The sequence below is a fragment of the Pyxicephalus adspersus genome, chromosome 7 (genome assembly GCF_032062135.1).
Source record: "Pyxicephalus adspersus chromosome 7, UCB_Pads_2.0, whole genome shotgun sequence".
NCBI classification, from domain to species: Eukaryota; Metazoa; Chordata; class Amphibia; order Anura; family Pyxicephalidae; genus Pyxicephalus; species Pyxicephalus adspersus.
In genome coordinates, this window is record NC_092864.1 from 349161 (window position 1) to 361017 (window position 11857).

Below are 11857 nucleotides of genomic sequence, written 5' to 3' on the forward strand. Positions count from 1 at the left end.
CAGTGATGGGGGTCAGTGGTGGAGGTCAGTGATGAGGGTCAGTAATGGGGGGCAGTGATAGGGGTTAGTGATGGGGGTCAGTGGGGGAGTCAGTGGTGGAGGTCAGTGATGGGGGTCAGTGGGGGAGGTCAGTGATGAGGGTCAGTAATGGGGGTCACTGATAGGGGTTAGTGATGGGGGCAGTGATGGGGGCAGTGGGGGAGGTCAGCTCTGGGTGACATTTCATTTCATCTCCTTGTATTGAAGTATACCATAAGCCAGTATTTTATCAAATAAAGCTGCCCATGAAAAAAATCCACCCGGGGGGCGTGTACAAATGGGTATGTAACGTTCCAAAGGGCGTGTACATCGGGGGCGTGTACAATGACGTCATCGGCACAGTGTGATAGCTGTATGAAAGCTGCATGTCATGTTCTGCAGCCTTACATCTCTCCGAGTACAAACCTCCAGATCTCCTAAACAGTACGTCCTAACAACTTGAAATTGTCAGGGTACACAGGAGACCCTCATTGCTAGCAGTGCCCCAAATTTCATCTCCCCACCTTGTACGCTGATTCTTGCATGATCACATTGATAGAACAGGAGGACACTGCCCTCCACAAATCCTCCCAAACCTCATCCAGCTTTGTGCATCATCCCAGATCTGCCCCCCATCTACATACATACGGCTGTGTTCTGGGTGAGGGGAGAGCAATAAGTTGTCGAGAGTTGTAGAGAAGGGAGATAGGGCCCGAATCAATAGGGCCAGATAACAGACACTTTCAAATGAGGTGAGGGTGAGTGGGCAACGTACATGCCTAAAGCTACGTACACACTTCCAATTATTATCGTTGGAAAACGAACGACGAACGATCCTGCACGATATCTACGAACGATCGTATAGCACCGATCCTGCACATAGAGATAACGACACGATCGTTCGTAGATATTATACACACAATAGATGCGATCGTTTGAGCGATAGAGGAACTATGTGCACGACAGGAAAGTGAACGAATGTTCGTTCATTACGCATGCTCAGACCATGGACGATCAACGAACGATCGTACACACGAACGATGTTCAACAATCGTCGTCCAATCCGATCCGCCGGTCCGGTCGTTCGTTTCCAACGACTTTCCTCGTTCGTCGGCGTCGTTGGTTACTTTTTTTACGAACGATTTTTGCCCAATCGATCGTTCGTTTTGAACGATAAAAATTGGAAGTGTGTACGCACCTTAACAGAGGGCCTGAGCCAATGGCCAAGCTGCAGGTACTGGTAATATTCCCGGGGAGGGATTTCGCAGGTTGTGCGGAATTGGTCCCAAGTCTTAACATCCGATAAACTAAATAGGTGATAGGTCAAGGACGGGCCCTTTGCACTCCACCATTGGAACACCACAGGGTTCATGTGGCCAGGTCAGAATGAAGGATTGTGACAGAGAGATTGCAAAGGTGCCCATGGTGACATGAGCCGAGACCTGAACCAATGCCTATCCCAAATTTTCAGGGAGTGTACCATCAGAGGGGTAAGAAGCTTGGGACGCTGTGGGGGAGAAGGGACTAAATGGCCCAAACGTTCTCATTTCAGCCTAGATGCCAATTAAATAAGATGGACTCCAAGGAAAGCCTTATGAACCTCCCACAAAACTACTGGAGAAATACCTTCTTTATCATTAGGGGGAAAGTAATCCAAACGTCCCTGAATATGATCTCAAATCACCTGTTTGGAGAGCGGAGATTCAAACGCCACAACCCCCAGGAGGACTCCGGAGAGTGGAGACTAGTGAATATGATTATTGTATATGATATAATCAGACCAGGGCACTGAATGGATCCGAGCCTGTACCACCTGGGGCAGGAAAGACTGGGCCACCAGAATATGGTGGATTCGTGAAAACGGACCATGCGGATGTAAGTAGAAGGAAATATAATTCGTGGTCGGGTGAAATTCCAAAGAAAGAGTTCACTTAGCTTTGTGCCGAAACAGGCAGAGACTCCGCTCACTCTGGATTGTTTGTCAAACACTAGGTTAGAATCCCCACAAATTATCACTGGCCCCGTGAAGTACATGTGTAAGAAAAGGACCCTGATGAGTGTTAGGGGTATAGTACGTGAGAAAAGTAACATTAATATCATATTAGTCCCCTTAGTAACAGATACCTCCCGTTGGGGTCAGATATCTGCCGTGTGCATGGAAAAGGCAGGCCCACTCGGAATGCCATAAAAGCCGGATATAAGGACGCGGAGAATCTCCTGCAAACATACAATGTCCGTAGGTAGAATGCTTCTGGGGCGAGGTAATGCCGTGTACATTACAAGAAAAGACTACTAGCCATAATCACAACAGGGTTCTCCCCAGGCACTTTTAGCTGGGCGCACCACCCGGCACTTTTCAGCCCCCACCCGGCTGTTTTTGGGTGGTTACCCAAGAGTTTGGTCACAATACAGGGGCTGCCACCCACCTAAAATTTCTTCCCACCCGGTTGAGCACTGCACAATAGAAGGGATTCCCCAAGATAAGCGTAGGCCCCCAGAGCACCATAAACATAGCAGGCCTCAGGCCCGGGGGGGGGGAGTAAAGAGATAGGAACTGGGGCGAGGGGCATAATACATGGGGATGAATACACAAAAAGGAAACGTCATCTGTGCAGACAGCGGTCACATTGGGAGACAATAAACTCACCAATCAACTGACTCTCACTGGAAAACAAGTGAGAGTAAGGCGGGGTGCTCCCACAACAGCCAACATAGCAGAAAGTAAATTCTTTGCTCACATAACAAGGAATTACCCCAGAAGAGACCGGAGTAGGCACACAGACCAAGTAATGAGTGGGCCAGTAAATCAAATAGATATAAGCCCCACACCCCATTATCAAGGGGCCGACATATAGGATTGCTATCGGTGCAAAGGACCAAAGGCAAAATAAGTGAACCAATATATTCCCCTAAATAGAAAAAGACCCCCGACCCAACATATGCATAGTATTAGAAATGTAAATTCAGACACCCCGCCACGTGTGGCTAGGCCCATATCAATAGCGCATTGTGCAGGAGGGAAAGGTGAAAGGGAGAAACAAGGGGCAGGCCAACATTTAGGGGACGTCACTACTGTCCTATAGGATAATCAGGAAGAGGGGCGGAGCAGTACCTCAAAGAACCTCACCCGTACCAAACCATAAGAGAGTCCTCCAGCATCTGGTGAGGTAACAGGAGAGGATGCCATAGCTTGCTTCCTCCTGCGGGTATCAGTAGACTATATCGGTTCCCACAGCTGTGGCGTGGGTGTTGAGGACTCCGGTTGGGATCCACATGGAAGCGGCAGATGGAGTTGCCGGGCCGGAGATAGTGTAAGAACAATCATCATGAATTGCAGATTAAAGGGGAACCCCCATCTGTAATGGATACATCTGAGGGATCAGAAGGAACGCTCTCATGTTGCGGCGTATTCGAGGAGTAGCTGGGCGGAGATCTGCATGGATACTGGAAGCCCTGGAAGATCCGTCTTAGAATGAGCCGCTTGCAGAACAGATTCCAGAACCAGTTTATGGATCCCATCCCTCGGCTTGCTATCAGAGTGTTTGGCGCCAAGGGCCCGGTGTATTTTATTAAATTTCAGTCTATGGATCGGAATGGACGGCTCCTGAAGCATTGCCGTGACTGTACACTGCAAATCCTCCAGGAGAATCCTATTCACGTCCTTCCAGGTTCAGGTAAGTAGACAGATGAATACGGTGCCGCGTGCCTCCCGGATCTCTCTGGTGAGCTGACCGACTTATGGGTAGCAGCGGTGAGCTCACTCTGTAGAACGTGGAACTGCTGCAGCAGTGTGGACTCGTGTCGGCCGCTCTGTAAGAGAAGTCGTCCAGGCCACATGAGGAGCGCGGGGGAGGACGCCATCTTGGATCCGATGATCGGGATGGAGAAAGTCTTCCCTGCTGACCCGGGTGCTAGGAAGTCTTCCCCATAGGGACCGCGGAAGTTAGGCAAGGTAGACCGGTGTCAAGGAAGAAGAACAATTCAGTGTCCAGGTGGTGTGGGGACACCGCGTCCGCCATCTTGGAGAGAGCGTATGTCCAGAAACGGGGAAATTCCCCTCTGACCCCCAATATTTATAGGCAAGCTGACCAGGGCCAGATATATCTCTAAACTGACAAGGCTTGTGTATGTGCCTGCAAGGTGTGAATGTGAAGTGTGAATGTGTCAGTGAAGTGTGAAAGTGTCTGTGAATGTCTTACAGGAAGGAGAAGTTCTTTGTTATGCCATAGGGTAATGGCGCCCGGTTTCCAGTTCTCGGGTATCATTCACCCGTTGTCCTCCGTTCTGCCATCTCATCTTTGGAATATTGAATCAATGGGACGGCATTCAGCTATAAATGTCCTTCTCCTGGGATATTGGGGTTCAGGTGCTAGAAGCCGCCCGCAATGGGTAACAGGCTAGATTTTATGAAGGCCCAATGATGAGATTTTGGGGTGTTAGTCACAGGTGGCCCCCACATTTCTGGTTTTGTACATCTCCCGTTCCAGGGAAGTTAGGGGTTGTTAGTATGGAAGGGGGCAGGGTAGTATGACATTTCTAGTTTTGTGACAGGTAGGCATAAATTTGGGGTTCACACCTCCTTGCTATGTAAGTGGCCCTAGGGCCCCATAATTTGTATGTTTAATTTCAGGCTTCTAGACACACTTATAAAACAGCAGCACCAATGTTCAATATTCACCCGTTTGTATCATTATGTCCCCAATATTTATAAAGTTGTTGGGGGTGGGGAGATGGAATTCGGGGTGCTCCTAGCTCCCCCCGGCGATATCCCTGTACCCGGGGGGAGGGGGGATTCTATATTTACAATATGTTACTAATGTTTCTGCTGCACTCATCCAATCATCACCGCGCTCCTTTCCTCATCCTATGACGTCATTACGTAAGTCCCGCGTACACCCGAGGAACAACGTACACCCCCCCACCAGAGGATAGGCTTCCACATCCGGCGACTCTGTGACGTTATCAGTGTGAGACGAGCACCGAAGAACGGGGAGAACCGGGAGACGATGAAGAGAAGAGTGACCTTCCAGGAGGAGGAGGAGGAGGAGGAGCGGGGAGCCGCCAAGAGGACGGTTAGAAGCCAACATGTTCAATATTTACTAAAAGAGGGGTTCACTGTATATATATGAGTATAGTGCAGGGGCGGGGTGGGAGACCCCGTATGTACCCAATAGGGGCGCATTAGATTGGGGTGACATATTAATATGGGGGGCATTAGATTGGGGTGACATCTGACTTTGGGGGGGGCATTATGGGGTGACATATATCTGTGGCTCTCTCTCTCTACAGCCTGGTGTCCCCTCTTGCGTCCCTGCCTCCTGAATCTGGCTGTCATCTGCATTGGTGTCACCCCCCGCCCTGCCTTATTTCTGTTCGGTGTTTTGTCTAAATACCCCTCACATGCCACTTTCCTCTCTGCCAGGTTCGGATTAAGGAGCGTACAGCGCCCCCTCCTGGCTCTGGTGAGGATGGGGAATCGGACACCAGTGAAGGCCGGGCTCCATTGGAGATGAAGACATTATTGGAGGAGATCTTGAAGGTGTTGTTGCCAGGGGAAACAGTGGCAAAGGGCATCCAGCGTTTAGGAGGAGGTGGTAAGAGACCCCGTGTCCATAAAGTGAAGCATGGCAGAAGAGACAAGGCAGACACAGAACACAAAGACATATCTCCATCCGAGAAAAGGACAGAAGGTGAAGCACAGATGGAGCACAGCGATATCCAGCAAGAGAAGCAGGAAGAGGAGAAGGTGGCACAGCCTCTAGATCAGCTCATATCCCTGGCAGATCAGATGGTGGCACTTGGCGTCTATGAAGTGTATCAGGACACATATGAGAAACTGGCCTACCGACTACGAGGCCTGACAGCTCCGCCCTCATTGGACATGTTCGCTGATGAGGAAGGTAATGTCCAGCAAGCGGCCAGTGTGAGAGGTTTGTAGGCAGCTGGGTACTTCAAGGCTGCAATGCACCGCAGAGATCTCTGGGTTATAGCACCACCTGCAGGAGAAGGGTGCTCATTACAATCATGAGATAAACCTGTAAGGGGCAGGACCTCCTGCTGCTCAATCCTTGTTCTTCCTTATTATTTATACAATAATTTAGTTTCTATACATCTCTCATTGACTGCTTTACTGGGTGATGTACCAGACATATCGTAGTCTCCCCAGTCCAGCCCGCCATGGTGTGCCCTACCTAGGTCAGAGCAGCCAGTAGGGATCTCCTCCAATCAGTCAGGGTGCAGGTAGGCGGCTTCCTGGTTCCAGCCAGAGACAACCCAGCATCCCTTGTGTTAGTAATGCCATGCAGCATTGGGGTACTTAGTTTCCCCCATCCCTACCCATTGATCAGGCTGTGGGGGTTGATATTCTTGATCCCTACAGATGCTCTAGCTCGGGTGTCAAACTATACAATACACAGAGGGCCAAAATTAAAAACTTAGACAAAGTCGCAGGCCAAACCTAAAACTGAAATAGAGCCACTACTACAATTCCCTGCGTCTAAAGAACAGTCCAATGCGGGGCCACGCATAGGCAGAGAGGCCACTGGTCTATAGACGCGAGTCATGCCGGGAATTGTAATAGCGGCGCTATCTCAATGCAGCGGGGCCCAGCTGCAATTCATATTTAGGATTCCTTTGGGGGCCAAAGAAAAGGACGTTGCTGAGTTTGACACCCCTGCTCTAGCTGGTATTCCTTTGTGTGGAGCAGATAGGTGGCCCACTCGAGGTAGGTATAGCCGTATGGGGACCACAGGTGGGCAGTTCATCTCACATCTGCGCTGGTACCAGGAAGGGGCCCGCTGTTCTGCAGAATACACATTGCTCCATGCTGATTTGGGACATGAGGGGACAGTCAGTATTTTCCTGGGCATCCAATGGTGGACCTGAGCAGAGGGTGGATCATTCCTGCACACCTGTGCTGTATGTGACACCTTTCACTAATACCTCTCCTACACACTGACACCCGCTATGTATGTCAGGCTGATAATATTTTACTTCTTTGGGATGTCCCAGATCTAAGGATCCGTCCTCTAATAAATAGGATAATATGACATTTATAATGGAGAGGAATTCTTGGGGGGGATTTATCTGCTGCTAGCTGAACAGAAGAAGAGGAAGATAAGAATCCCAACTCATGGAGATCCAAGGTAAGAATTATGGAGGACCGGAAGGACGGGGGTTTGTCAGCCAGTTTTCAGCATATATTTAAATGTGGCATGTTTATAGTACAGCGCTGCATAATATGTTGGAGCTATATATATCCTGTTTATTAATAATAACGGTACATAATGTCACACAATTGTGAATAAAATGAACCAATATTTGTACATTACATTGAACACAGGCAAGTTCCAGTTATTTCCATCTACTATATATACAATACTCCTGGGAAATGATTCCTGACATCTATACAACAATCGCTATTTATTCCTAGCAGCATCTTTGCAGTAACCTCAGCCATCCCAAGGATGTTCATAGTCACCAACGCAATGATGTAACGTTCTCAGTGTAACCCCGGAGATCGTCTCTGCATTGTGCGTCTGGAGATCGAGGACGTGTCCCCGGGACCTGCGGGGCCCGGCAGGACAATGGGGGGGGCGACAATGGAGCAAGGAAAGTTTAGGTTAAAGTTACCCCGAGTGTAGGATTACCGCTGGGAGGGTTAAGTAACGTTGTGTGATATTTAAATATATGCTGAAAACTTTCCCACAAACCCCAATCTTTCCTGTCTCCCCTAATACAACAACTAGCTTATTTATACATAAAGATTTGCCTGAAGATCCAAGGATTGACCAGCAGCTGGAGGTGCCCATAGGCGTCCGGTACCCAATGGTCCAAGGATCTCCACAAAGCAAAGCCTTTTATCCGCGGTCCCACATGTCTCTTCCTTTGCAGAATCCCGGGACACCGAGGAGACTCTATGGGAATACAAATGGGAGAACAAGGACAGCGCCGAGCTGTATGGACCCTTCACCAGTTCACAGATGCAGGTAAGACGCCTAGTACCATAACCCGGCTTTCCCCCGAAGTGCCGCCTCTCACTGTGTGTCTTCCCCAGGGATGGGTGGATCAGGGATACTTCGCAGATGGAGTCTATTGCCGGCGGCTCGGCGCCTCTGGGGGGCCATTCTACAATTCTCAGCGACTGGACTTCGAACTTTACATGTGAAGAATGCCACCAATGTACATGGCTGACATCTCCAACCCACTGCATTGCTGCCCCCGACAGACCAGGGCTTGAACCTCGGGGCCCCAACCCTGGAGCCCCAACCTCGGGGCCCCAATCCTTCCCAGAAGCCTTTGCTGCCTGACTCAGGACTTCTTTACAGAGACTCCATTGTGAGGGACTGTAGTGTGTGTGACACAAAATGTTTGTAATAAATCTTCCATTCTACTTTCCATTCTCCTTCTTACCTACTATAGGCACGGGGGGGGGGCTGTATAACAAATGTGTGCTGTATGGGGGGGGGGTATATATAATATAAAACTAATGTACTAACAGCAATCTAATATGTCAGAAAATAGCAATACATTCCCAATATTATCTCCCAGAATCTCTGCTCAGTACCACTTCTCTTGTCCTGTACCTGGGTATAATTCTCAGTATCTGTTCTCTGTATGTATGGACTCCCCACAGTACCACTTCTCTTGTCCTGTACCCCAGGTATAATTCTCAGTATCTGTTCACAGTACTACTTCTCTTGTCCTGTACCCCGGGTATAATTCTCGGTATCTGTTCCCTGTATGTACTCAGCACAGTACCACTTCTCTTGATAATAAGCAGACAATTCTCTGGTGATGCAAAGTAATTTTTATTGAATTTGGAATGTTTATGATGAGTTGGTTAGATTCTGGCTGTGGCCTCCTGGTGGCGCTCTCAGGCATTGCATAGGGGCTCCTGGCAGCACTCTACGGTTATGTTTAGTGAACCTCCTTTGTGTTTCTTCTGTTCCTTGGCACACTTTTCCTTGGTGATACAGTCACGTCCCCAGACTGCAGGGAGGAAGAGATCGGGGGTCAGTCAGCAATGGTTGGGGCCACAGAGGGGTGGGGGAAGGGATTACAGGGTCAATAAGAGACTAGTGGGGGCCAGATTGTGTCACAGGGCCAGGAATCCAGACATAACAAGGTTCATGGGGACCTCCTGATAATCTGATGCCAAGAGAACTAACAGTCCCAGCAGTCCCGGAGTACAGCTCACTGGTGTGCAGTGGCAGCACAGATCCCAGCATGGCACTGGCAGCACAGATCCCAGCATGGCACTGGCACTTGCAGCACAGCAGGGCAGTTGTGATGTGCAGAGGTGTGCTGGGATTTGGGTCCCCCTGCCTAGCGTGTAGCCAGGAAGTTATGGGGTCGGGCTGTCTGTAGCATATATTAGAGATCTGATCTGTGCAAGCAATGAATTGACACCTAGCTGGGGGAAGAGTACAAGGAGAACATACAGGGCTGCCCCTTTTCTGTACAGAGGGGTTAGGTTTGGGGTTAATTTGGGGGTCAGGTTGGGGTTAGTTTTGGGGTCAGTTTGGGGATTAGTTTGGTGTTAGTTTGGGGTCAGGTTGGGGGTTAGTTTGGGGTCAGGTTGGGGGTCAGTTTGCGGTTAGTTTTGGGGTCAGTTTGCAGTTCAGTTTGGGGTCAGTTTGCGGTTCAGTTTGGGGTCAGGTTGGGGTTAGTTTTGGGGTCAGTTTGGGGTTAGTTTGCGTTTCAGTTTGGGGGTTAGGTTGGGGGTCAGGTTGGGGTTGGGTTGGGGTCAGGTTGGGGGTCAATTTGCGGTTAGTGTGGGGTTAGGTTTGGGGTCAGTTTTGGGTTAGGTTGGGGGTCGGTTGGGGGTTAGTTTGGGGTCAGGTTGGGGGTTAGTTTTGGGGTCAGTTTTGGGCTCAGGTTGGGTTCAGTTTTGGGCTCAGGTTGGGGTCAGTTTGGGGTTAGTTTTGGGTTCAAGTTGGGTTCAGGTTGGGGTCAGTTGGGGGTTAGTTTGGGGTCAGGTTGGGGTCAGTTTGCGGTTAGTTTGGGGTCAGGTTGGGGGTATGGTGGTACGGCCAGGGTGTAGACTTATGCTGGAACTTACCCATAATGTCCTTGGAGGTGGCAGCATAGTAGTTGTCCTTATTCTCCGTCCCGTTGGGGTCAGTGATGGGCCTGTGGATCTTTACACACGTGTCCTGGGGGGTTTTACATTCGGCCTCTTTGTGCATTTTACATTGATTAGGTAGGGCGCAGACGTGGCATCTCATTGCTAAGGATGGAGACAGAGAATTATCAGAGGGGGCTGGGGTGGGGGTGGAATAAGGCAGCTGGAGTGGCGGTTGGGGGGCTGGAGGTAGAGGAGGCGGGTTGGGGGGGTAGATGGGGCAGTTAGCTAGCATACAGAGTATAGTTGTAGGGAGTTACTCACGTTTCTTGTTTGAAGTTTCTGATTTTGTCGCTAAGAAGAAAGGAAAGAATGATTAGGCATCCAATCACCTCATTCATTGGTCAGTGTGTGCTCCATGCCCCTCCCCCATCACTTCCTGTTACCCCTATATCTATGATTACCCCATGTGCCCTCTCCTAATTCCACCATCCCCCTCTATCCTCTGATATTACTCTCTATCCATTACTGCCCCCTCTGTATTACCCTAATGCCCTCTGATGTCCACCACACTGTCTATGTACCCCTATTTCTGGCTATTGTCTATGGGGGTAATTGTCTGACCCCCCATTACCATCTATTGTATATCATCATATTGGACACCCCTCCCCCCATGTGTCTCCCCCTATTACTATCCATCCCATCCTATCACCCCCTCACCCCATGTGTCCCCCCCATTATTATCTATCCCATCCTATCACCCCTCCCCCCATGTGTCCCCCCCATTACTATCTATCCCATCCTATCATATGGAGGACAGTATTGGTAGAGGAAGTTGAGTTATGGAGGACAGTATTGGTGTTAGGATTGTTTTTTTTTTAATGGTGAAAAGTGTCAACGTACCCATAATTCCTTCACTGGTGGAAGCATAGTAGTTGTCTCTGTTCTCATTGCCGCTCGGATCTGTGATGGGCATGTGGGTCTTCTGGCAGGTTTCATATTTGCTTTCACATTCCTGCTCTTTGTGTTTTTTACACATGGCGGGGAGGGTACACACGTGACATTTCAGTCCTAAATATAAAGAGAGATGATTAGACTCCATGAATACAACACGGGCTGTGATGGAAATGAGACAGAGGAGGCAGGGGGAGATAGCAGTGGAGGGTAGAAGTGGAAAGGTACAACAATCAGTCCAGGAAGTGAAAATTTATGTTGTATTGCACTCACGGGATGTGGTCTTGGTTGATGGCTCCGCCACTAATGGAAAAGAGAAGAATTGGTTAGTGTGATGATTCCGCCATTGCTTTCCCTTTACAAGTCTGTCAGTAGGAGGCAGAAATGGAGGACAGAGGGGTTTGAAGACTGTGGGCCTCAGAACTTCCCTTCTTCAAAATAATTGTCCCTGACATCTGAATGATCACTTAGAGAACATTTACAGATTATACGTAGTAATGAAAATATGGGACAGCAAGCAGAGAATTTTGTAAATCACACATATAATAGAATAAGTTAAAATGTGATGATGAGCAACTGGGACCTGTCCACACCCTGACATTAATTGGTGGGTGTGGGGTACACTCCTAGGTCACATGGCATCACAACAGGTCTGTACTGTGTGTGGGGCGTTAGATTTATATCTGTTCATTTACACAAGGTGGCCACACCCAGCAGGACAGAGCCGGCTTTGTATCCCAATATAGGCAGACATGACAACACCCAGACCTAGAAACACCTGGAGCATGGGAGCAGAGTGCTACCATAGAGAGTCATTGT

The 11857-nt window shown here is 49.2% G+C and overlaps 1 protein-coding gene and 1 long non-coding RNA gene across 2 annotated transcripts; one reads left to right on the plus strand and one right to left on the minus strand.

Moving 5' to 3' along the window:
- The first annotated feature begins 5420 nt into the window (after positions 1 to 5420).
- On the plus strand, positions 5421 to 8410 carry CD2BP2 (CD2 cytoplasmic tail binding protein 2). Its single transcript, XM_072417025.1, has 3 exons — positions 5421 to 5918; positions 7912 to 8006; positions 8075 to 8410. The coding sequence occupies exons 1-3, from the start codon at positions 5528 to 5530 to the stop codon at positions 8183 to 8185; spliced, it is 597 nt and encodes a 198-aa protein (XP_072273126.1). The 5' UTR covers positions 5421 to 5527; the 3' UTR covers positions 8186 to 8410.
- A 2638-nt stretch (positions 8411 to 11048) lies between these two features.
- Positions 11049 to 11851, minus strand: LOC140334460 (uncharacterized). The gene is made up of 2 exons (XR_011921560.1): positions 11312 to 11851; positions 11049 to 11155 (listed from the first exon to the last, which is right to left on the minus strand). It is a non-coding gene; the product is annotated as an uncharacterized lncRNA (long non-coding RNA).
- Positions 11852 to 11857: the final 6 nt, after the last annotated feature.

Excerpts from the sequence above, each read along its gene's own strand:
- CD2BP2 (XM_072417025.1), top strand. The coding sequence starts at position 5,528 with ATGAAGACATTATTGGAGGAGATCTTGAAGGTGTTGTTGCCAGGGGAA. Across the intron at positions 5,919-7,911 it reads CATGTTCGCTGATGAGGAAG|AATCCCGGGACACCGAGGAG; the intron begins GTAATGTCCAGC and ends CTTCCTTTGCAG. Across the intron at positions 8,007-8,074 it reads TCACCAGTTCACAGATGCAG|GGATGGGTGGATCAGGGATA; the intron begins GTAAGACGCCTA and ends TGTCTTCCCCAG.